The sequence below is a fragment of the Siphateles boraxobius genome, unplaced genomic scaffold (assembly GCF_051911475.1).
Source record: "Siphateles boraxobius isolate OS27281-9 unplaced genomic scaffold, OSU_SipBor_1 130, whole genome shotgun sequence".
Lineage (NCBI taxonomy): Eukaryota > Metazoa > Chordata > Actinopteri > Cypriniformes > Leuciscidae > Siphateles > Siphateles boraxobius.
In genome coordinates this window covers 292,501-320,000 of record NW_027508734.1, presented here as the reverse complement: position 1 = coordinate 320,000, position 27,500 = coordinate 292,501, and the positions used below count along the sequence as shown (strand labels likewise).

At 37.2% G+C, this 27,500-nt stretch overlaps 2 protein-coding genes across 2 annotated transcripts in view; both read left to right on the top strand.

Moving 5' to 3' along the window:
• The first annotated feature begins 10,532 nt into the window (after window positions 1–10,532).
• On the top strand, window positions 10,533–20,670 carry LOC143736782 (uncharacterized). The gene is made up of 3 exons (XM_077227483.1): window positions 10,533–10,738; window positions 15,140–15,454; window positions 20,270–20,670. Exons 1-3 carry the CDS (start codon window positions 10,625–10,627, stop codon window positions 20,441–20,443), a joined length of 603 nt encoding a protein of 200 aa, XP_077083598.1. The 5' UTR covers window positions 10,533–10,624; the 3' UTR covers window positions 20,444–20,670.
• A 3,425-nt stretch (window positions 20,671–24,095) lies between these two features.
• Window positions 24,096–27,500, top strand: part of LOC143736759 (uncharacterized) — a 15,544-nt gene continuing 12,139 nt past the window's right edge. Inside the window, exons 1-3 of the mRNA XM_077227447.1 lie at window positions 24,096–24,236; window positions 24,987–25,096; window positions 27,412–27,496. Of these exons, the coding sequence (XP_077083562.1) occupies window positions 24,124–24,236; window positions 24,987–25,096; window positions 27,412–27,496 (308 nt within the window). The 5' untranslated portion in view covers window positions 24,096–24,123. The remainder of the gene's footprint in view (window positions 24,237–24,986; window positions 25,097–27,411; window positions 27,497–27,500) is intronic.

Genomic DNA, 27,500 nt, shown 5'->3' with positions numbered 1-27,500 from the left:
CTGCATCATGCTGTATTTAATTCTGTTCAGAGGCGGCAACAACGGCGTAAATAATGCTATGAGATTATGTAAAAATTCAATAGAGAAATATGAAATGATGGTAAAATGAAGTAATACTTTTAAATAGGCTAGTAAACTAAACACAAAAGTCACTGTCTTAATGAGTCGTTCATTCGTTCGTTCAGTGAGGAATCATGCGGCTGTATTTATGAGTGAGTCATTGAATCGTCGACTCTCTGATTCGTTCAAACCCGCCGGTTCGTTCACTCACGAAACACTGCAGTTCTGCCGCGGCTTTCGCTCGAAACGTTATTCGATGCAAAATAGAGATTGACAATACTGTGCTTAAAATGTACTATGTCACTTAATATTAACCCTTTGTTGAACTGTTTTATAAAATCACTCGCGCATTTAAAAGCGTGTTGATATTCAGAGGAAAAAATGCTTTTCTTTCTCGTATTATCATCATTGTATCGAAGAGAGTTTGAGTCTTAAATCGATCTCGATACACAGTCTGTGTCTATGTTCGTTCCTCATGCTAGTAAATAAACACACCGCTTTACGAAGGTTTATTGTCGAGAACGGCGTGATCCGTCAGTTTTCAGGTCATGTGATCGGATGTCATGTACACCGCCATTTTACACTGTTTGGAATATGCTCATTTTTAATGTTATTTTAAGGGGGAGAATTAAATTAATGGCAAAAATCAGCATTTTGTTCACGGAAGAACCATCTTAAAGAACATTTCAATGATCCGGGTTTTGATGAGGCATTCTGTTTTGTCTGGTATTTTATTGCTAATGCAGTTTGCTAATTTTAACCAATAAAGCACACAATCACAACTTTTGTTGATATCACATTATACATGTATTGGTGTATCGGATCTCAATGAGGAAATCACAGATAAAATGCTCCAGATTCCTCGTCGGAGTTCCTGCGCTGCCATTGGACGCTGATGTTCATGTGTGTGTGTGTGTGTGTGTGTCAGGTCAGGTCTGAGGCTAAATATAGTGTGTTACACCCAAGGCTTGTGAATAACTTCCGCCTCAGAGATTCTTCAGATGTCAGATGTCCGGATCTAGATTGACAGATATCAGTATCATCTCACGCTCGACTGACTTCAGCGCGTCTCGTTTATTTTACTCACTTCACTCTTAAGTAATAATAAAGCTGCTTTGTTGGCCTGGATGTCTCCGCTTTACATGCTTCCCGTCGCACTACAGATTATTCACATGTTCTTTACACTAATAAGAAACATGGTTCTGCTCGCGTGAAAGAGTCTTTATTGAAACAAATCACAGAACCTTTATTGTTCGTTGGATCCTTTATTTTTAAGAAGAATTAATGCAGAAACATCACTGTATGACACACTTGTATATTCGGTGCCTTTATTAAAAGTTCCCATGATGCACTATCAATACCCGATCTTCTTTAGATGTTCAGTGATCTGTGTGATGCTGTAGAAATGTGCTGTGTTTCTGTGTCTGTAGATAACCATGATCTGAATATCTGTGTTTCTCATCAGACTCAACAGTCTGTCCTTCATGACGTATCGAAGACGCTCTGCAAACAAATTCCCCGAATACATATTTGTGCAGAAGTTTTTCCAGGGAAACAGCATTTCTGCTCTTGAAAAGAGTGAGTTCTGAAAGTGTGTGACGTCACTGATAAAGATGCGCTGGGATTCTGAATTGATGTATCATAATATGTTGTTGATAATCATGTGTTCTTTCATCTGGCTGTTTTTTGTCTTTTAAAAGGTTATTCATTTCTTGTTGTTTCCTTGAATAAAAGAGTAAACTCGTGTTTCCAGAACGCTCTGTACTTGAAGGGTGGGAGACATGACATGCAATTCTACCCGTCCATGATGTCATAACCTGATAAAAATGGGTATTTGTTAAAAATATATATCTTCATGTTGTTCCTCTGACAAGATATTATTACAGCATACCATAGCTGTAGTTGGTGTATAAAGACCTCTACATCAAAATTTTATCTAAACATCAAAATTGTCATGTGGTGTGACTGTCCGGGATATGTGTGACCTTACTAATATGACAATATATATATCAGCAAAGTATAAATAATTGATAGATTTACAGTTTAAGTAACAGAATTAGGCCATTTCAACAGACACAGAAAGTGTTGATGTCTGTGCATGATTTTAAAGCAAGTTCTGGCCAAATACATTTTGTCCGTAAAATGGGCGTCATATGGTGTGACACTGCAATTTATATTTTGAACGAGCAATAATTTGGACATCACTATGATGAAGAGGTCCACACTCAACCAGGAAGTTGCAGTGTCATCTCTGGAGTGGTTTGCAAGGTCAAGATGTGAGTTCTGGCTTTTTAATTTTTAATTAAAAAGCTCTGTATCTGATATGCTCACTAGTGGTCAATGTTTTGTGTCTTATGGTGTGACATAATTTACATAAAAATTAAATACTTTTATACAAATTTTACTTATTGATTCTTAAAAATCATTCCTGCCATGTGGCAATTTACATGCTAAGTATAAGCTAGCTGTTTTTAGTTAACCAAGAGATTAGCTTAACTGAACAAAACGTCATATGGTGTTACACACTGTATCATATGGTGTGACTGTTTTTCTAAGTCACACCATATGATATATTTGTCACACAATATTACATACACCTTTTTAATGATAAATAAATAAATATTCAAAACATATTCAATGCATTTAATAGTGAACATTAAATTACCTATACAATTAATGTATTTCTTTTCAAATTTATACTTAATTTAACCATGTTTCACCATATTTGCAATGCTTTGCCTATTAAAAGATGCAATGTTTTGTCTGTCAGGCAGAAATGTTAAGTAAAGAGATGACACAGAAATACAGGGAAAGACTCGATGCTGACCAGAGCATGAGAGAGTTTCTGAGGGAAAGAGGAAAAGTAAAGAGATCATGCCAGTTCACACAGAACAGACACCTACTATAGGGATGAAAGTCTAGGCCACAACATAGTGTAACTTCAACACATGATGCTATTATCAAGATGGTGAAACTGAAAGGAACGAAAATGTCTTAGTTACATATTTTACATAACCAGGTATAAAGAGAAGAAACAAAAGGGAAAACTCAGGGTATTCAGTGTACAGTCTCTTCCTCCTTCAAGACAAGAAAAAAATGAGAGAGATGTGGAGAGATGCACCAAAGAAATACAGAAAAAGGAAAAAAGAAGTGAATGGCATTATGAACCCCTCCATCTCTTAAAGGGATACTCCACTTTTTTTGGGAAATAGGCTCATTTTACATCTCCCCCAGAGTTAAACTGCTGAGTTTTACCGTTTTTGAACCCATTCAGCCGATCTCCGGTTCTGGCGGTACCACTTTTAGCATAGCTTAGCATACATCATTGAAGTGGACAAGACCATTAGCATTTCTCAAAAAAAAAAAAATGACCAAAGTGTTTCGATATTTTTCCTATTTAAAACTTGACTCTTCTGTAGTTACATCGTGCACTAACAAACTCATCTCCATACCGGTGTGATGACTCCGACCCCTAACCAGATGAACTGGATAAATATTGTGAAAGTTCTGATCCAATCTGACTTCTGACCTATTATGCCGCCTAAATCATAATCATACACTGTTCGTTTGTTGGCCAGAGGAGGACTGAGACTGAGCCTGGGTTCTCCCAAGGTTTTCTTCTCCATTCTGTCACCTGATGGAGTTTTGGTTCCTTCACTGTCACCTTTTTTCACCTTTATTCGCCATTGGCTTTTGGCTTGCTTAGTTGGGGACATTTAACATTTAATTTTGAATTTAACAATATTATTACAACTTTACTTTCCTGTAATCTCTGTAAAGCTGCTTGAAACAATTTGTATTGTAAAAAGCGCTATATAAATAAAGGTGACTTGACTTGACTTGACTAAGACCGACGGAAAATGTAAAGTTGCGATTTTCTAGGCTGATATGGCTAGGAACTATACACTCATTCCTGCGTAATAATCAAGAAACTTTACTGCCGTACCATGAGTGTAGCAGGCGTAATGATATGACGCAGCGCAGTTGACAGAAGGTAGACTATTTTCAGGCACTGCGTCATATCATTACGCCTGCTACACTCATGGTACGGCAGTAAAGTATCTTGATTATTACGCAGGAATGAGTGTATAGTTCCTAGCCATATCAGCCTAGAAAATCGCAACTTTACATTTTCCGTCGGTCTTAGTGCACGATGTAACTACAGAAGAGTCAAGTTTTAAATAGGAAAAATATCTAAACACTTTGGTCATTTTTTTTGTTGAGAAATGCTAATGGTCCTGTCCACTTCAATGATGTATGCTAAGCTATGCTAAAAGTGGTACCGCCAGAACCGGAGATCGGCTGAATGGGTTCAAAAACGGTAAAACTCAGCAGTTTAACTCTGGGGGAGATGTAAAATGAGCCTATTTCCAAAAAAAGTGGAGTATCCCTTTAAAGCATCACTGAATGAAGATAATGCTGATGAATACAGTTTTTTGCATTGACAAATTGTGGAGTGGTGCAGTTCATCATATAGCGTGACACTATATAATTTGGTGTGACATTGAGAATTGTGCCAGTAAAAATACTTTCTTATTTATAAATCATAAAAAAGTCGACAGAACACAAGAGAAATAGTATCAGCAAGAGTCACAAGCAATTTCATAGATTTAAAACCGGGTTTAACGTAATTAATCTAAAATATTTGGAAAGGCTGAGGAGAGATGACTTACTTTGCATGATGATTTAGAAAAACAATACAAAATCTAATAAATCTGCACAAAAGAAATGTTAAATCTTAAGATAGTAATAATAATAACGATTTATGTTGAAGTCAGTTACTTAGGGAGAGTACATCCCATTTTCATTTTATATAAAATAACTTTTATGTCACACCATATGACAATTTTGGGCACGAATGCAACAAATTGGTGAATAAATCCAATTTCAAATACAAAATCTATAAGACCACATATATTTTGGGAAATGCAAGAGTCAGTACAACACAACTCAATACTATTTATGCCTAATATTTGAAGTAAAAAATAAAAACTTTTTTCAGTCTTATATGTCTCCCACCCACGTAAACATCCTTTAAATGTAAGAATTCTGGTTCATTAGAAGTCGAAATAAAGTTTAGTAATGAATCACGCAAGCATTTTCACCTCGGACTGGACAAACTATTAAAACATTTCTGTTAATAATGCTGAAATAAAATTAAATATGGTTATTGTATGAAAAACTTAAACTGAATGAACATTTTAAAAGCTACAATTACAATTAACTGAAATATAAGCACTAAAATTACTAACAGGAAATAAATAAAAACAAACTGAAATAAAAAAATACAAAAGCACATAAAATTACAAAAAGGTTACAAAATGAAATAAAAACTGAAAATGTAAAAATAATTTAAAATATTGATTAAAATAGTAATAAAAACTATAATACATATTGTAGTCAACTTGAATGATTTACTTGAACTAGGTTTATTATCGTCAACTAAAACTATTAAAACATTTTTGTTCATTGCAATATAGCTAAAATAAAGTGAAATAAAGATATTAGATGAAAATCTCAATTTGAAACGTCACTCTAAAAAATGCTGGGTTGTTTTAACCCAGATTTGGGTCAAATATGGACAAACCCAGCCGTTGGGTTAAATGTTTTAATTAAAATTTTTAACCCAACTGTTAGGTTCGTCCATATTTGACCCAAATTTGGGTTAAAACAACCCAGCATTTTTAGTGTGTACCTTGACAATTTAAAAATAAGTAACAACACTAAAATTACAAACTGGAAATACATAACTAAATTTGAGCTAGAAAAACCGAAATTATCCTGAATTAACCTTAATAGTTATATTTAAACAAAACATAAAAGAGACAAATATTTAACTAAAATTAAACATATATCTGAAACTATAGACATGAAAGCTACTTCTAAACATGAATCAAATCTATATAACCAATCCTAAAGTAGTCAGACATAGCTTGTTGAGGGTGTTTCTCAGTTGTTTTGTCTGAGTCTGAGAACTATCTTCTTCAGAATGACGCGCTGGTCTGTGGATGACGTCACGGTCACGTGTTCAGGTTCAGCCTGCAGGGTCAGTGCGGTGGCGCCCTCTAATGGCACAACACTGACACACAGCTTTTTATTTCATATTCATAACAGAAGATGAAACACTCACTGACAAACAGCTGGTGTAGGATTTACTCCGAAACCATTTCCACGCAGAAATTCGTGGAAAATTCCAGAAACAATTACAAAGACACGACAAGTAACAAATCGAATTAAACTCGTGGATGTTGAAAGACTGAAAGAATTTTCTTTCCAAAACCATTAAGATTGTACTACAATCTTAATGAAAAAGTTTCATACACAGTTTCTGATGTCTCCGAACGTAAACTATGATTGGTGTGAAACAGCTTGTGTTTACTGGTTGGAATGTGAGTTGGTTTGTCGTCAGTAAGTGTGTGTGGGTGTAAAGTAATGCTGTCTGTCTGCTGAAGAGAAACACACACTTTGACAAAGTGGAAATTCCTGCCTCTTGTTCCTCCTGACAGAAGAGGATAATGGCCACTCAACGGTGAGACACTGCAGAAACAACAGCGTCTGAAGCAACATGTTCATCATGACAGAACAGGTTCCACTTCTCTCTCACTCTTTTGTCTCTAAGACTAGAGGAATAGGTAAGCTGAGAAGTGTAGATCTTGCTATATTATGCATTGACCTTTCATTACTCTCCATTCAAGTCACCTTTATTTCTACAGCGCTTTATATAATACAGATCGTTTCAAAGCAGCTTTACAGTGAAAACAATGTCTCAATGATTCATTTCAGATTTACAGCAGCTCTAATAGAAAGCCGTGTCATTGTTCAGCTGAAGTCAGTTCAGTGTTGAGATCATCAATTACTGAATCAGTTCATTTCATCTATAAAGCAGTTCATCAGAAAACAGTGATGTTATCGTCCAGCTCGGTTCAGTTCTCATACATGCAGGTCAATGTTGAATATTAAGTGTCCCCAACTAAGTAAAACAAAAGGCGACAGTGGCAAGAATCCAAACTCCATCAGTGACAGAATAGAGAAAAAAACCCTGGGAGAAACCAGACTCAGTGTCAGTTCTCCTCTGGCCAACGATTGAACAGTGTATGATTAGGATTCAGGCAGCGTTACAAGTCAGAGGTCAGATTAGATCAGAACATTCAGAATATTTAATCCAGTTCATCTGGTTGAAGATCGGAGTCATGCCGGTATAGAGAGGAGTGTGTTGAGGATCAGTGCCGATGCTGTCGTGTCGATGAGGCCTTCACAGGGAGAGTCTAGTGGACACAATCTCTGCTGACACTTCAGGGATGCGTTGTGGTCGTGTCCAGGCGCAGGTCCTCCATCTGATCTGGATACGGCCCGGATCCGGCTGACTACATTGTGCGTTGTGGTCGTGTCTAGGCGCAGGTCCTCCATCTGATCTGGATAAGGCCCGGATCCAGCTGACTACATCGTGCGTTGTGGTCGTGTCCAGGCGCAGGTCCTCCATCTGATCTGGATACAGCCCGGATCCGGCTGACTACATCGTGCGTTGTGGTCGTGTCCAGGCGCAGGTTCTCCATCTGATCTGGATACGGCCCGGATCCGGCTGACTACATCGTGCGTTGTGGTCGTGTCTAGGCGCAGGTCCTCCATCTGATCTGGATACAGCCCGGATCCGGCTGACTACATTGTGCGTTGTGGTCGTGTCCAGGCGCAGGTTCTCCATCTGATCTGGATACAGCCCGGATCCGGCTGACTACATAGTGCGTTGTGGTCGTGTCTAGGGGCAGGTCCTCCATCTGATCTGGATACAGCCCGGATCCAGCTGACTACATCGTGCGTTGTGGTCGTGTCTAGGCGCAGGTCCTCCATCTGATCTGGATTCGGCCCGGATCCGGCAGACTACATAATGCGTTGTGGTCGTGTCAAGGCGCAGGTCCTCCATCTGATCTGGATACGGCCCGGATCCGGCTGACTACATCGTGCGTTGTGGTCGTGTCTAGGCGCAGGTCCTCCATCTGATCTGGATACGGCCTGGATACGGCTGACTACATAATGCGTTGTGGTCATGTCAAGGCGCAGGTCCTCCATATGATCTGGATACGACCCGGATCCGGCTGACTACATCGTGCTTGTGGTCGTGTCTCGGCGCAGGTCCTCCATATGATCTGGATACGACCCGGATCCGGCTGACTACATCGTGCTTGTGGTCGTGTCTCGGCGCAGGTCCTCCATCTGATCTGCATACGGCCCGGATCCGGCTGACTACATAATGCGTTGTGGTCGTGTCTAGGTGCAGGTCCTCCATCTGATCTGGATATGGCCCGGATCCGGCTGACTACATAATGCAGGGGTGCCCAACCCTGCTCCTGCCGATCGACTGTCCTGCACAGTTTATCTCCAACCCTAATTAAACACACCTGCCTTTAATTTTCAAGTGATCCTGAAGACCTTAATTGGTTGCTTCAGGTGTGTTTGATTAGGGTTGGAGATGAACTGTGCAGGACAGTCGATCGGCAGGAGCAGGGTTGGGGACACCTGACATAATGCGTTGTGGTCGTGTCTAGGCGCAGGTCCTCCATCTGATCTGGATACGGTCCGGTTCCGGCTCACTACATCATGTGTTGTGGTCGTGTCTAGGCGCAGGTCCTCCATTTGATCTGGATCCGGCCGGATCCGGCTGACTACATCGTGCGTTGTGGTCGTGTCTAGGCACAGTTCCTCCATCTGATCTGGATACGGCCCGGATCCGGGCTACTACATAATGCGTTGTGATCGTGTCTAGGCGCAGGTCCTCCATCTTATCTGAATACGGCCCGGATGAGTACTGGGGAGCTAAAGCATTTAGTGCTTTGTAATTAATCAGCAATATTTTAAAATGTGTACGATGTTTAATAGGGAGACAATGCAATGTTGACAGAACCGGGCTAATATGGTCATACCAGTGTGTTTTATGCCTAGCAAACTTAAATATTTTGTTTTGAGTGATGTTCTAAATGCAGGGACGTCACTAGGATTGGAAGACAGGCACAGGAGGGGGGGGGGGTTATGGGGGGGTGATTGTTCGGTTTTGTTGACGCGTGGGGGGGGGGGGGGGCTCGGGCTGTTTACATGCGCTGCGTGAGGCATACACACACATTTGCGCACACACGCAAGGTCTCTCGCTCTGTCTCTCTCTGCCGTGTGCGCGCTACACGGTTTGGGGCGGGCATCAGGGAGTCGCTATCAATATGCGGGAGACTCCTGGAACTTCTGGGAGACTTGGGATGTCTGCCATAGCAATCCAAAATATCCCGTATCCCCTTTCCTTTACCTCAAGAAAACGTAGCTAAAGGTAAGCAGGTAATTAAAAACAACTTACAATTTCACTCTGTATCACGACACTTACCAATCTTCCTTTCACCATTAGCGTGTGTATCGGTGTGTGTGGGCGGGAGCGTGTGTATCAGTGCGTGTGGGCGGGAGCGTGTGTATCAGTGTGTGTGAGCGGGAGCGTGTGTATCGGTGTATGTGGGCATGAGGGTGCATAGCGAGTTCAACTTCAGCCCAAACTAGAGTACCGACGAGATGAATCCTCCAGTTACTCGCAGTGCTCCGGTCTGCCACAGTTCACACCAATGCAACGAGACGGTGCGGTGCATCATCTTGATAGCACAACGACTCTTTACACTTCTGTCCAACTTCTGACTTTTCGGCTATTTTTTGTAGCTGGATATGTATTATTTGTGTCTAATTCTAAATATGAATGAGGATTACTCATTCCAATGAGGTTATTGATAAATCGAATTGTTATTGTTGTTCTTATTATCATTTATGAGGGCTTAGGAACATTTTGGGGTAGCTTCAGCCCCCCCTAAAATAGGCCTAACGACGTCCCTGATTAAATGTTGTATTTTGTTTAATTATACCAAGCAATAATAATTATGAAGTTTTGTCAAAATTACTAGAATTATTTTTTAATATCATATTCACCACTTAGTTTTTAAAAAATTATCATTAGGCTACTTTTTTGCTGAAAAATATATTGTAATAAGCATTAAAAGAAACATACACATCAAATATGTTACTGTCGTTTGTGGTGGGGCCAGGTAAAATGCTCCAGATATTGCAAATAATAATAAATAACTAGATTAAAATAAAAAAGTCAAGACTGATGTTGATTGAGAAATTTGAGACCAGAAGGCTTTAGTTGTGCAGGTGCAGGATTCAACGTGTAATAATCAGACAGACTATTGACAGAAATATTAAACTGGTATGATTATTTATAGGTAAATAGTAGATAAGTTCAAATTAGAATAACAAGCCAACATAATAATAACAACAGAAGCTGGTGTCAGGTGTGTCATATACTGTGGTAAACCGCTCACTCTGAATTATGACGCGTTTCTTGCGGTTTGTAATTATGGCTCGTTTTAAGTGAAGCTGGCGCGCGTCCCGGAGCTTTTAATTTCTCGGAACCGGCCTCGGTGACGTCATCACGCCCTCCGGTGTCCCACAGACGCACGCGAGGTCTCCGATCGGTGCGTGCGTGATATTTAAAAGGCTCGAGGCACGCGCGTCGGCATCAGCTCGATAACGGAGCCGCGTCGCGATGGAGGGCTCAGCGGACTCAGACACGCCCGGCACCGGGAGATCCGCGACGGACAGCGCCGCGAAGCTCGCACGCCTCCTGCACCGCGACTGCACGCGTCTGCTCGAGCTCTACGTGAGTATACGGGTCCGTTATTCACGCGAGCATGACGACACTCACTCGCGCTGTCAATCACGGCGCGTCTCGCGCTGCAGTTACGGTGATAATAATAATAACGATGATGCTTCCGTTCAGTGTTTTTCCGATTTTTATTGTTAGAATCTTATTATGATAATGCCTTAATATGCTGCACAAAAATGCTGTCTAGCTAGGCAACTCACAAGGTTTTTTGGGTTTAAAATGAAAATGTAGTTTGCTCGTTGTTAAACCAACCTAACCAGTTGAATATCGCCCCAAACTCCTGACAATTCTGAGGAACACCAGGAAACCATTTTAGGGTTTTGTTCTGAAATTCTGTCTAGATAGAGTGCTCACTACAACTGAAGACACAGACATGTCCTGCATTTATTCAGTTAATAATGAATACAGTCAGCATCTCTTCATAATGTTATTTACTGCGGTGACTCTCAACCAATCCGGACACAGCAGACACTAAACTGATTAACTATCCAGAACCAGGAATCATACACACACACACACACACACACACACACACACACACACTAGTGAGGACTGACAGGCCAAACAGGACACGACCGCATCAGACGACTCGTTTACAGTGTTTGAGTGTTTATTAAAGATCAGTTACAGTTTCCAGCATGACTGGACCTCTGGCTAATGTGGCTTTGACAGTGACGGATGAATTTGTGCTGAAATACTGAAATCGAGTTCGATTGGACACGTGATCTTTGACATCAGCAGCAGAAGTTATGGGAAACTTTTCTCCTGTCACTGTAAGAAATGTTGAAGGTGTAAACAAAACTACGCTGTAAAAAAAAAAAGAATTAATTTTAGCAGTAAAAATGCTTCAGTAAAAAAAACCTAATGATTGATTCAATCTCTTTGCTATATACGGATAAAAAACAAATACTGTTAAATTCACAGTTTTTTGAAGCAAAAAACATTTAATTCTAGTGAAATTATTTAATTTACAGTGAAATACCTTAAATTGACATGTGACCGCTCACATTTGATGCTTTTTCATTGTAATAACTGTTTATTCATATCAGTTATGCTCAGTAGGATTATATGTTGTTAAATTAATGTTATTGCATTGACACCGCATCTATTGTGCATATATTTTTTCGTTTTTCTTTTAAAAGTAAAATGATATTGTTCTGCACAATGGTCAAACACTGTTGTTTTTATTGTGCTGTATAAATAAATTGAGAATTAATATTTCTGAATAATAATATTTTTCTCAGCATGTTTTTGCTCTTTTATCCACCTGTGTTTTGTGGTTTTCAGTGTATCATAGAGGCACAACAGATATCAGTACTTCAGCTGGTATATTCAGTTCAGTTCACATTTATTTGTACAGCGCTTTTCACGACACGCATCGTTTTCAAGCGGCTTTACAGAACATGCATGAGTCCACATTACAGTTTACAGTGATCTGTTATCAGAGGAAACTGTCTATGCATTTCAGAAATGTACATGAATCATAGTTAGCTTAGAATGTATTAATTTAAACAATGTAATTAAAGGCAGAAACAATGAGCTCATTGAAGTAATGAATACTTGTTTTTTAATAAATGATTATGAGATATTGAAAATTGTAGCATTGGTGCATGATTAACATTACATCAGTTATATAATATTTTAAAGTAAATTCGGGCAATAAAAGCTTTTTTTTTAACCACAAATTTCACTTTAAAAAAATTTAGTTAAAAATGTCTACTTATTTAGTTAAAAATTTCAGTTCTATTATATTTTTAAAGCAAGTTCTGGCAACCAAAGCTAGAGTTTTTTTTAACCACAAATTTCACTTTAAAAAAATAATATATTTAGTTAAAATGTTCTACTTGAGTCTGACTTATGAAGTTTTCTGAGTGAAACTGATTCCGAAACATTGTATTGTTTGCTGTACGCGTCCCATCAGAAAACAGCCGTTTTAGGTTTGTCTGCAGAGGCGGTGTAACACGCAGTGCAAAGTTGATATCGAATGCATTGGTGCATGTGACTCAGAGAGGGGTGTTAGTTAATTACAGGTGTGCGATGCATGTGGGAATAAAAACAGATCACGGTGAATTAACGGTAACCATCCAGTGGGCAGAGCCAGTGACTAACGTTTCCTGTAATAACTAATTACAAGTCAAGTCCCCTTTATTTATACAGCGCTTTTTACAATACAGAGTGTTTCAAAGCAGCTTTACAGAGATAACAGGAAAATAATACAACAACGTTTGTTTCCAGAAGAAAATAGCGTCACAGTCCAGCTTAAGGAAGCTCAGTGATGCTTCATTTTTGTTGTAAAAAAGTTATTAATTTAGACCATTTATATATATATATATAGCCGCTGTGGAGTAAACCGTGATGTCATCGTCCAGCTCAGTTCTCATATAATGGAGTCAATGCAGGAGATCAATAATATTGTTGAATATTAAATGTATTGATCATTACACCCTCCTCAGAGAGAGCGGGAGAGAACAAAACAATGCATTGACATTTACTTTTGATACTTTAGTACTTCTAAAAGCAAGTACTTCTGTACTTTTACTTCAGTAAAAATCGGTCTTTACATCTTTTAGTTATATTTGACCAGTAGGAGCTGTACTTTCACTCAAGTAAGGAAGTTGTGTACTTTGTCCACCTCTGGTCCTCAGAGCGAGCGTGAGAGCTTCCCGTCAACTCACGTCCCAGACAGGGATCGTACGAAGTAACGCAATTAGTTACTTTTTTAGGGAGGAATGCAATATTGTAATGCACTACTTTTCTAAGAAAGTGACTAAGTAACTTAATTTGTTACTTTTTAAGGGAGTAACGCAATATTGTAATGCACTACTTTTCTAAGAAAGTGACTAAGTAACTTAATTTGTTACTTTTTAAGGGAGTAACGCAATATTGTAATGCACTACTTTTCTAAAAAAAGTGACTAAGTAACTTAATTTGTTACTTTTTAAGGGAGTAACGCAATATTGTAATGCACTACTTTTCTAAGAAAGTGACTAAGTAACTTAATTTGTTACTTTTTAAGGGAGTAACGCAATATTGTAATGCACTACTTTTCTAAAAAAAGTGACTAAGTAACTTAATTTGTTACTTTTTAAGGGAGTAACGCAATATTGTAATGCACTACTTTTCTAAAAAAGTAACTAAGTAACTTAATTTGTTACTTTTTAAGGGAGTAACGCAATATTGTAATCCACTACTTTTCTAAAAATTTAACTAACGTAATTTGTTACTTTTTAAGGGAGTAACGCAATATTGTAATGCACTACTTTTCTAAAAAAGTGACTAAGTAACTTAATTTGTTACTTTTTAAGGGAGTAACGCAATATTGTAATGCACTACTTTTCTAAAAAAGTGACTAAGTAACTTAATTTGTTACTTTTTAAGGGAGTAACGCAATATTGTAATGCACTACTTTTCTAAAAAAGTGACTAAGTAACTTAATTTGTTACTTTTTAAGGGAGTAACACAATATTGTAATGCACTACTTTTCTAAAAAAGTGACTAAGTAACTTAATTTGTTACTTTTTAAGGGAGTAACACAATATTGTAATGCACTACTTTTCTAAAAAAGTGACTAAGTAACTTAATTTGTTACTTTTTAAGGGAGTAACGCAATATTGTAATGCACTACTTTTCTAAAAAAGTGACTAAGTAACTTAATTTGTTACTTTTTAAGGGAGTAACGCAATATTGTAATGCACTACTTTTCTAAAAAAAGTGACTAAGTAACTTAATTTGTTACTTTTTAAGGGAGTAACACAATATTGTAATGCACTACTTTTCTAAAAAAGTGACTAAGTAACTTAATTTGTTACTTTTTAAGGGAGTAACGCAATATTGTAATGCACTTCTTTTCTAAAAAAGTGTCTAAGTAACTTAATTTGTTACTTTTTAAGGGAGTAACGCAATATTGTAATGCACTACTTTTCTAAAAAAGTGACTAAGTAACTTAATTTGTTACTTTTTAAGGGAGTAACGCAATATTGTAATGCACTACTTTTCTAAAAAAAGTGACTAAGTAACTTAATTTGTTACTTTTTAAGGGAGTAACACAATATTGTAATGCACTACTTTTCTAAAAAAGTGACTAAGTAACTTAATTTGTTACTTTTTAAGGGAGTAACGCAATATTGTAATGCACTACTTTTCTAAAAAAAGTGACTAAGTAACTTAATTTGTTACTTTTTAAGGGAGTAACGCAATATTGTAATGCACTACTTTTCTAAAAATTTAACTAACGTAATTTGTTACTTTTTAAGGGAGTAACGCAATATTGTAATGCATTATTTTTGTAACTAAGTAATGCAATTAGTTACTTAAGGGAGTAACGCAGTATTGTAATGCATTACTTTTCAAAGTAATTTTCCCCAACACTGATCATTACACCCTCCTCCTCCTCAGAGCGAGCGTGAGAGTTTCCCGTCGCCTCACGTCCCGGGCGGGGACCGTCTGGTGTCCCTCGGGCCCTGTTCCGAGGCCCTGACCCTCGGGGAGCAGGTGGGCCAGGTGCGCTCGGCCCTGCACCGCTGCATGGAGCTGCTGGAGTGCCTGATCCGGCGCGAGGTGGAGGAGATGGGAGAGGAGCTGGCCGGAGAGTACGAGAGCCTGAGGAAGGCCGTGAGGGACCGGCTCGGGCATCTGGTCCACAGCACCGGGGCCCTGCTGGGGGACGGGGAAGGAGGATGCCCGCCGGCTCCTCAGATCCAGTGTGATGAGGTACACTGTAGAAATATTAGCGCGATTTTAACGGTAAAAATGCTACGGTGGAAAACTTTTATTGGTTTACAGAGAGTGTCCGTACCATATACGGTCAATAACTGTGATCAATCTAAGCGTACATTTAATGTAGTTTTACAGTAAAATACTGTTGAATTTACAGTTTTTGGAAGTGAAAAAACAAGTCATTGTGTAATTTACAGTGAAAAAACATAAGTCGACTTTCCCAGAATTGGAAATAATTGACATCCCCATTCCCAGAAGGCTCTCCTCAGATCCAGTGCGATGAGGTACACACATCGGCTTGAACATGTGCAGTCCAATCCCCTATCGGCTGAGAAACTCAATGCTTTCAGCACGACTGACTGCAACTCTTCTGTTTCAGAATGATTGATGTGCAGTAGAGATGCGCGGTTGGCAGTTATAGCCGCGGATCAGGCGGATGACGTGACGGAAAAAAATATTTTTATTAAATTCGGGCGGGTGGCGGGCGGTTTCTAGTCTCGCGGCTGTCATCAGCAGCGCCTTGTATCAGCGGATGGCGGGCGGGAAAATTGGTCAAAAACGTTGGTGCGGATGATGGCGGACGGATGATGAGTTTTGTGATGCGGTTGCGGATGAAATAAAAGCCCATCCGCGCATCTCTAATCTGCATCTCGTAGTGATAATTACGTAAACAACAATAATTAAGTGTTTGTAATTATATTACATTTTAAAAATGCTCATAATCAGATTAATATTACTTGTTATTATTATTCTCACAGTAAATTATACATAATTTATAGATTTTCCCCTCTTTTAAATTTCTCTTTACATTGACATGCAGGTAAACAAATACAATCTTTTTATACAAGGAAGTGCATTCTTATGATTTATTTCTACAGCGCTTTATACAATACAGATTGTTTCAAAGCAGCTTCACTGTAATAAACAGGAAAATAACTATGATGCAAACTTCATCAGATATAAGATCATAAAATATATTTAAGTATAAGCTTAACATCTATTCATTTTTATTTTTTAAATTCCAAGAACACTTATTTTCACAGTATTTAAGGCGAGATGCTACAGGCGAAATCATTGTTTCCATGTACACGTCATTTTTTGAGATTTTGGTGGAAATTTTGGTAGACTAGTGGAAATAAAACATCAAAAATACACATTTAAGTGTTTATTTATTGATCTTTAACTATTTGCGTCTGTATATTTCAAATACAATATATATCAATAAAAAATAGTTTTTTTTTCTCTACTTCAGTAACACTTACATACACCAAAATATTTAGTTTTTATTAATATCTATATTCTGAAGGTGTTCACTGAGGGGTTTGTTCATATATCATTAAACTTGATTTTTATAACACTTTATTCCTAAAAACATGGTGAAAATGTGTTTTTCCCCCGTCTGTTGATAGTATTTTTAGATTCATGGATTAATAAAAAGAGAAATCAAAAAACCTTCTATAAAAACCTTTAACTCTAACATGTCAACGAAATCAAACAGGAATTTTAAACCTGACTTTACCCAGTGTTCATATTAATATTCTGGAAATGAATTCAATGATAAAATTGTCTTAATCTTTTAAACAACTGAGAAGATAATGATCAAATTACATTTTATAAAAATAACCGGTCAAGTTTATAATATAATATATATTACATCAGCATCTTTGAAGGAAAGTGTTGGTCTGCCGCACATCCTGATGTAGGAGATCCGGTGGAGCTAAAAGTAGAAACACACACACACACACACACACACACACACACACACACCCGTACCCGTCAGTATAGAGTCAAACTGGACGACTACAGGGACTCATCTCAAGATCACTCATTTAACAGCTCCTCTATTGCCAACATTATGAATAGAAAATGATTGAAATCATATTTAATGCATAAAAATGTCTTATTTAATGGAATAAAGTTTATTTTTTGACATACACAAATTACAAATTACTCAGGGACTGATATGTTTGGCTTGTCAAATGTTACATTTCAGCTGTTTCGCAAATTCATTGACTTTCGAAAATCAAGTTCAGTTTGATGCACTTTGAAAAGAGTGGTTTTGATGCACAAAGTTATTTTTATTGTCTCTTATAATGCACATCTCTTATTTAAACTAATGAAAATGCAGATCCTGTTGTAAACACTATTTCCCCTCAGCAGATTTTGACTTGATTTTCACCTGTGGTGTCTTTCTTGCTTAATCAAAAGTTCAGTAAAACATATGAACTTATGTGCAAAACTGACCGTTACGTTGTTACACAAGCAAAATCCCACTTCTGTTACTCTTCCAGAAGGAGTTATCATATGATGATGGTGGTGATCTAAAATAAAAGGCCATAAATCCGTCTATATCAGCACGCTCAGTTTCTGCTTCAGAATCAGAAAACCCCACAAAGCTGTCGGCTGAATCGTGCTCATTGTTTGCGCTGACGTGATGCTTGAAAGGAATGTGTGTGTTACAAATGTGCTCTGGGTCACGTGACCTGTTGTTCTGATGACCACTTGGACACACATTCTCATTGTTCGCCTCGGGATCCGGTAATCTTTTTAAACACAATGCAGTTTAAATAAAGACTAAATTAAATTAAGAATTGTTCAGTTAAACTTTACACCGTAAAAATATTTTTTTTTTTTTTTTTTTACTTAAAGTGGCTTAAAACTTAAAGTGACTTTAAAACGTAACACTTAAAGTGACTTGACTTAAACTTAAACCTTAAAGTGACTTGACTTAAACTTAGTGACTTAAATACGTAACACTTAAAGTGACTTAACTTAAACATAAAGTGACTTAAATATGTAACACTTAGTGACTTAACTTAATCCTTAAAGTGACTTAACTTAAAGTGACTTTAAAAATGTAACTCTTAAAATGACTTAACTTAAACCTTAAAGTGACTTAAAAAATTTAACACTTAAAGTGACTTAACTTTAACCTTAAAGTGACTTAAACTTTAACCTTAAAGTGACTTAACTTAAACCTTAAAGTGACTTAACTTAAACCTTAAAGTGACTTAAACTTTAACCTTAAAGTGACTTAACTTAAACCTTAAAGTGACTTAAACTTTAACCTTAAAGTGACTTAACTTAAACCTTAAAGTGACTTAAACTTTAACCCTTAAAGTGACTTAACTTAAACCTTAAAGTGACTTAAACTTTAACCTTAAAGTGACTTAACTTAAACCTTAAAGTGACTTAACTTAAACCTTAAAGTGACTTAAACTTTAACCTTAAAGTGACTTAACTTAAACTTAAAATTTAATGTGACTCAGTAAAATTGTAAGTTTCTTAATTCTTTTATGTAACATGAAAAAGGATGTTAGATGTGCCTTAAAATGAAAACCCCCTTTGAAATAATAGCAGACAATATAAAACAAACCAATATTTAAGTAAATACTGGAATACATCATGAAATTTTGCAAACCCAAAAATATAAGCCTAATAATTATACAAATATGACATGAAATATGCTGTCACCTGTCAAAAATGTGATAATAGTGGGTCTGCAGAATTGCTTTGTTTTTGAGGAATGTTTATTGGGTCGTTTATAGAAATGAAGGGGAATTATTGGTATGAGTTTTTTAAGATGCATTGAGATGGTATTTCACATCCTTTTTATGTTCCATTAAAAAAAGTTCCTTAAATGATTAATGCTTAACATTTTATTGTATTGAATACATTTATTGCAATATTCGATAATGCATTTACAATTTCCTTATATATTTATTTAATTTAGTCTGTAAAATAAAAATAGTCTTCTAAATCACTCCATAAAATCCATTACTATCAAATTTAATAATTAATCAGTGCTGTATTTCTTTGGCTCCAAAACCTCCGATTAGAGCGACTGCAGCTAAAAATGAAAGGAATATAATGTACGAGTATTCTTGAAAAACACTAGAATATAAAAATAGTCAAGATTGGAGAATTGATATTCCAGGCATATTTCCTCGTATGTCAGTTCGAGAGCGAGCTCATGTTTGCATGGGTTGATTTGCAGGTGCTATGTCTTCACTGTAAACGCTGCGCTATTCTCATGACACGTGTCACGCTATACTGACGGCTGTGTGTGTGTGTGTGTGTGAGTTGTTTAGTTGTGTTTCTGCTTTTAGCTCCAGCGGATCTCCTACACTTTCCTTCAGATGACGTCATGAAGCGCAACATAATGAATGCGTTCCTGAAATTACCTGGACGTTTCCTATGAACCGACGATTGTCTCGAGATCTGAACCCACTCTAGATGTGTGTGTGTGTGTGTGTGTGTGTGTGTGTCTCTCGTCTATTTCTGTGCCTATAACACCTCAAACTAACCACAGAGTGGGTTTAAAATGTGTTTTTTTCTAGAAGCTCTGTGGATACAGACTGAGGATGTCTTTATTTAACACACACACACACACATACACACACACACACACACACACACACACACACACACACACACACACACACACACACACACACACACACACTCACTCACACAGACACTCACACTCACACTGTCACTCTCACACACACACACACACACACACACACACACTCACTCACACAGACACTCACACTCACACTGTCACTCTCACACACACACACACACACACACACACACACACACACACACACACACACACACACACACTCACTCACTCACTCACACAGACACTCACACTGTCACTCACACACACACACACACACACACACACACACACACACACACACAGATACAGACACAGACACACACACACACACACACACACACACACACACACACAGAGAGTTAGATCTGCTTAATGAAGTGTGTGTGGTCTCTGGTTCTCAGGGTCAGGATGAAGTTGAGGGTTCTGGTAGTTTTGCTGCTAAACTCTGGACGTATCGGGTTCTGCTGGAGCTCATCCACTGGACCGAATCTGCGTCGCAAACACTGCACGTGTTCCACACGGAGACACAACAACAACAACAACAACAACAACAACAGCAGCAGCAGATCCTCTAGATAAACACCGTCTTCAGTCCAGGCTCAGACTCAGTGTGAGCAGAAGAACGTGTGACGCTGAGTAAAGGAGTTACAACAAAGTTCTCAAGCATCTCAGTATTAAAGTGTCAGACATTAGGATAAAAAACTCTGAACATCCTTTAAAATCACATTTGCTGGTTTCAGAGGATATGCTCTGAATTAGGTTTCATTTTTACTAGTGCTGGGCAACGATTCATCCAAACTAAAAGTTTTACACATAATATACGTGTGTGTGTACGGTGTATAAATATTTTGTATATATAAATACACACATGCATGTTATATATATTTAAGAAAAAAAATATTATTTATGTAATATATATATATATATATATATATGCAAATATTTCTTAAATATATACATGCATGTGTGTGTATTTGTATGTACAAAAATATTTATACACCGTACACACACACGTATATTATGTGTAAAACTTTTAGTTTGGATGCGATTAATCGTTGCCCAGCATTCATTTTTTACACAAGTTGTTTGTCTTGTTTTATAAAACTCCCAGAAATGTTAAATTTATGCTCAAAAACAATAACATCTGGTATAATTTTACTTCTGAAGTAAATTTAGTTGAAAACAAGACAAAATACACGCTTTTCCGGAGCCGTATGCAGATTCTGAGACTCTAGATATCGTTATTCTTGATATTGTGTGCAAACAATCTATAATAATGTAATATGGTAAAACAACGAGGGCTGTTTTGTGAAATGCATCAGCTCTGGATCTCCTACACACTTCAACATTACTCACACACGTGTACGCTGGAACACACATGGACTTCCCCATGGGTGTGTGTAAAGGAGGTTTGGGGGTCAGCAGGGGTCAGTGCTGGGTCCATCTCTCTTCTGCCATCACACACACACACACACACACACACTCTCAAACACACTCACACACACACACACACACACACTCTCAAACACACTCACACACACACACACACACTCTCAAACACACTCACACACACACTCTCAAACACACTCACACTCTCAAACACACTCACACACACACTCTCAAACACACTCACACACACACACACACACTCTCAAACACACTCACACACACACACACACACACACTCTCAAACACACACACACACTCTCAAACACACTCACACACACACTCTCAAACACACTCACACACACACACACACACTCTCAAACACACTCACACACACACACACACACACTCTCAAACACACTCACACACACACACACACTCTCAAACACACTCACACTCTCAAACACACTCACACACACACTCTCAAACACACTCACACACTCACACACACACTCTCAAACACACTCACACACACTCACACTCTCAAACACACTCACACACACACACACACACACACACACACACACACTCTCAAACACACTCACACACACACACACTCTCAAACACACTCACACTCTCAAACACACTCACACACACACTCTCAAACACACTCACACACACTCACACACACACACACTCTCAAACACACTCACACACACTCACACACACACACACTCTCAAACACACTCACACACACACACACTCACACACTCTCAAACACACTCACACACACTCACACACACACACACTCTCAAACACACTCACACACACTCACACACACACACACTCTCAAACACACTCACACACACTCACGCACACACACACTCTCAAACACACTCACACACACTCACACTCTCAAACACACTCACACACACACACACACACACGAGTTCACCGTCTCTAATAAAGCGTTCCCACTGAGGACATGCAGGTTCGGGACGACTTCAATGTGAGTAAATGATGGCAGGAAAATCGAAAATAATTAGGCCTGAATTTACGATTTATGTCTTTTAATTCCATATAAAAGTCCATGATTTGATTCACACAGTTTAACATTTGATTCATACTTGTCAGTCATGCATTATTGAAACAGATTTAACGCACAGTAGCCGCAGGTTTCTATATTTATCATCAGTTTGTTTCAATCTCACTCATTTTAACCGATTAAATATTGTTTATTCCACAGCTAGTCGTATTTTAAACCATGTTCATACTTTTGAAATGAATATATTTATTAGGGATCCTCGATACATGTTCATTTTTTATGTTATTGTTATCGGCTCCGATTAGAAAATTAGGCCGATATATTAAAACGAAAATACAGTTTTTACAAAGTTAAAATGCAACTGAAACCACAAAGTTCATATCGGCTACATATAATTATCATGAAAACATTATAATTGTGTGTTTTGGACATGGATTTAATGGTGAGACTTTTGTTTTTGTAATCAGGCACTCACAAATTAAGAAAGTCCTGTACGTGTGTCGTGTCGTTTCAAACAAACACAAAGTGTATGAGTTTATTAGATTTATTAGACAGTGATGAAGGAATGAAGTGTTTAATGACTAATATTGATATACATACTGTACTAATGATGATGTAGCCTTGACTTAGACTGTGAATTACTGTATGATGGAAGTCATATTTCATTGTGAACTAAATGAAAATCAAAGGCATTACTGAAAATAATAGTATAATTTTTTTTAGAGAAAAACACTATACTTATAACCAAAAATCTGAATGATTAATATATTAATTTCTTTATTAAATTTGACTGTAAATGTAACACTGTGACGCATTTGTTTGCTACTAATACCAGCTGAAGTTATGAATGCTGTGAATCATATTCAGATGTTTATGCACTGTTGATCTGTGAGACTAACTCTCGCTTCACGCTTTACTGTATATCACTGATCACAGCGTAATGACATGTCGATATTAATCAATAAATCATAGGATGAAACCCATGTGTGTGTGTGTTCCAGTTCAATAAAATAATAAACATTAAAAATGAATAATAGAAACTGATAATAAAAAGCTTGACAAATAAAGAATACACATTATCTTCCTGAATTACAATAATATTTGTAAAAAAGTTATTAATATTAACTGATGAATACTCTTCTGTTATTTTTTTTTTACAATAATTATGTGATGATTCTGGGCAACATCGATAATTAATTATTTATTCTGCATGTTCATTGAAATTATATATAAAATAAATTTAATCAACAAAAAATGAAAACCTCAAGCAAACTCACACTTTACATTTAAAAATATACATTAGAAATAATATGATTCATTACAACTGTAATAATTAAAACGTGTAAATTCGAGCACCACCTCAGAATAACACGTTTTTATATTTACATGCATGCAGTTAATTAGCATTACTCAAAATATACAGTCAAATTTACTTATTGATATATCAACTATACTTCAATACTAGATACACACAGTCATATTTACTCAATGAATTCTTGCCTCTTCGAGATTAGATTCAGATAAAAGCGTCTGCTGAATTAATTAATGTAAATGTTACGTATTAAATGCACAGAATATTGTAATGTGTGAGCAATATTGATCACTTTATAAATATGAACCATTTAGGAAGTCTAAAAAAATGCATAAGCCTTAGAAATTCACATTCATTTAAATTATTTTTAATTTAATGCGTTAATTTTAAGGCTCGAGTTTTCTCTTTAACTGCTGTGGCCAGTGATGCACGGATCTTTATAAGTGATCAGTTTTAATATTACTGTACGCTGGAGCCCATGTCAGGGCCTGGCCAGCTGAGGGCTTCTGCGCATGCGCACCGGAGCAGTGCTAATGGCGGAGAGCGTGCGGTCGCCGTTCGATTACCGGGATCCCCCGACCCTCGACAGCGACGGGGACGGCAGCAAGCCTCCGCCACCGCGCGGGTAAGTCTCTCCCGCTAACGGAACCGATCGGGCCGTTTGATTCGGTTGGGAACGCTGGGATTCGCGTGCGTGCTAACGGCTAGCAGGTCCGGTTCTGTTGTCCTCGTGCCCACCGTGATGAGAGAACACCCGTGGCCGTTCTATCTCGTTCTCTGAGCTAGCGTGTGTCTTTATAATGTGTGTGTGTTTTCCGTACCGCTTTACCGGGGAACCGTAACGCGGCCGCGACTCGAACGATTAGCAAAACATCGCGCGAGTGCGCGAAACCTGTAGGCGCGTGCACGTGTGCAGGCTACCGTTACACCAGTTTGCCATGGTAACCGTAACGCAAAACATCGAGCGAATATTTTTTTTACGATCGATAGCGATTACTTTTGTGCGATGTGTCCATTAATCTCTTTGTTTGTTAACCCCATTTTGATTGGCTTATTTTTCCATTTCATACCTAACTAAATAGTCAAACAGTTAACATAATATTCATTTTGTATAACGATAATAATAATTTACATTAGTATGCGGTTATGTATATGATGTACATGTATACACACACTTACATGTATATGTATATATATATATATATATATATATATATCAGGTGAAGCGTTTATTAAACTTGTATTGTGATAATTTTCACATTATTTACATAATTATTTTTTTATTAATTTTGCGTGTGTTTGTTAAACTGTTATTGTCAGCACTGATGCCTTTAATAGTCAGTACTGTATGTAATGCTGTGTGTGTGTTTCGCAGGCGTGTGTGTGGCAGGAAGAGGAAGGGGACGCCGGTGAAAGTGTGTGAACGAGTGGCGTATGTGACGGAGGATGAAGAGGAGAGTCTGTCTGAACACAGTTACAGCCCAGGTACTATTATATATATATATATATATATATATATATATATATATATATATATATATATATATATATATATATATATTCAATACCACAGCTAAAACTACTAACCTAACTTATGTAGTCAGTGGTAAAATAAAAAACATAATCAAATAGAAGCAAAAGCACAAATAAATACAATATGGCAAAGATACAAATGAAATAAAAAGCTATTTTCAGGTTTTCTAGTTGGTCTAACAGTAGTTATCAAGTAAGCAAATGTAAATTAAACTGCATAGTCTTCACTGTATAAATTAAACAGCTTTCTTAATCCTTAATATAGTTGGACAAAACCAGTGAAATATCATCTGATATTCTTTTCTTTTTTTTATTACCATTTTATAAACTATAGTGAGTGAACTGATAACAATATTTTGGTTTGACTGTATATCATTCTCAACAAAAAAACACAATATATTTTTTCTTAAGTTTGAACAAACGGTTCCATTTTAAAGGATTAGTTCACCTCAAAATGAAATACTCACCCCAATGCCATCCGAGATATCCATGTCTTTCTTTCCTCAGTGGAAGAGAAATTCATTTTTTTGAGGAAAACATTTCTGGATTTTTCTTTGAATAATAGACTTCAATGTACTTTTTAACTACAATTGTTCGGATTGAGCTGATCTGCAATGAAAGGTCACGCTCGAAGAAAAAGAGAGCGGTGTCAGCCGATCTCATTATCGTTCTCTCAGCTCATTATTCTGCTAATGTGACGCCCACGGAGAGCGCGCGGTATTCAAACGCAAATGATCTGAAGCGACGCATGCAAACGTGTCAACGCCCCTCATAAACGCGATAACACAACAAATGTAATCATCAGAATAATGTACTATGTCGTCTTGCGAGGCTGTGTGAGGAATAATCCTGGGACATTTACCTCAGAACATGTGCTGGTTTATTTTCATTTCGAGGAGCGACGGATCTAGCCGAGAAGTGTGAATAGTAAGTTTTTTATTCTTGTGCTTTGTTCTAATCGCGAAATGGAATAGTGTCTGAAAACATTCCTCATTATTATCAATGTTGAAAACAGTTGTGTACCATTTTTTTTGGATTCTTTGATGAACAGAAAGTTAAAAACAACAGCATTTTCTTAGAAATATAATCTTTTATAACATTATAAATGTCTTTACTGTCACTTTTGATCAATTTATTTCCTCCTTGATGAATAAAAGTATTGATTTATTTTATTTACCCCCCCCAAAAAAAATGTACTGACCCCAAAGTTTTGAACGGTAGTGTTTAATGTTACAAAAGATTCTATTTCAGATAAATGCTGTTCTTTTGAACTTTCTGTTCATCAAAGAATCCGGAAATAAAAATGTAAATAACTGTTTTCAACACTGATAATAATGAAAAATGTTTCTTGAACATCAAATCATCATATTATAGTGATTTCTGAAGGATCATGTGACACTGAAGACTGGAGTAATGATGCTGAAAATTCAACTTTAAAATCACAGGAATAAATTATATTTCAAAATATATTAAAATCAAAAACGGTTATTCTAAATTGTAATAATATTTCACAATATTACTGATTTTTTTGTATTTTTAATGAAATAAATACAGCATTGGTGAGCATAAGTGACTTCTTTTAAAAACATTAAAAATCGTACCGACCCCAAACTTTTGAACGTCAGTATATATATATATATTTATTTTTTCCTCCTCACATTGTTTCTTGTGTGAGACACCTGAATGAAAGGCTCATTATGCGAGTCATTGTCTTCAATCATGTGAATCACATAATTATTCATGATAGGGGTTGGACCGTTCACGCCCACACGCATATTGCCTTTCCAAACAAAAAGTGTTTTACAAAATTTAAATCAATGTATTGTTTTGTGTAAATGATTAGGCAGGAGGATTTTCAGTTCATTTTGAATCAAAAATTCTAGGCCACAACACTCATTAGTCAAAAGTCTTGTGGACACATATTTAGTATGTGTTTTGTGGCCTTATTTCAGAAACTTTAAGTTTTAGTTTTATCAATAACAACGCATAAACAATATTCTCTCAAAAATACAAACATGTACATACATGTTGCTCACATATTATGGTAGCCCTGTTTGTGCTAAATAGAGTGTAATTACACATTTGCCATTAACATGTTTATAAATAACTGAAAAAGCTCAAATGTCAGGGCATGTCAGAACATCTCCAGGACCCCAAAAACCCCTTAGACCTCAGAGGGTTAAAGTATAATTTGACATGTCAAGCTTTACAGGGTTAATTTCCTCGTGTTTAGTGTGTGATTGACGTTGTTGTGATTGTTGTGTAAGGGGACGAGCCGTACGCAGAGGGAGCAGAAGATCGTCTTCCGGCGCCGGGGAGCCCGTACTTCATCACCGACCCGTCACAGCTCTGGTAC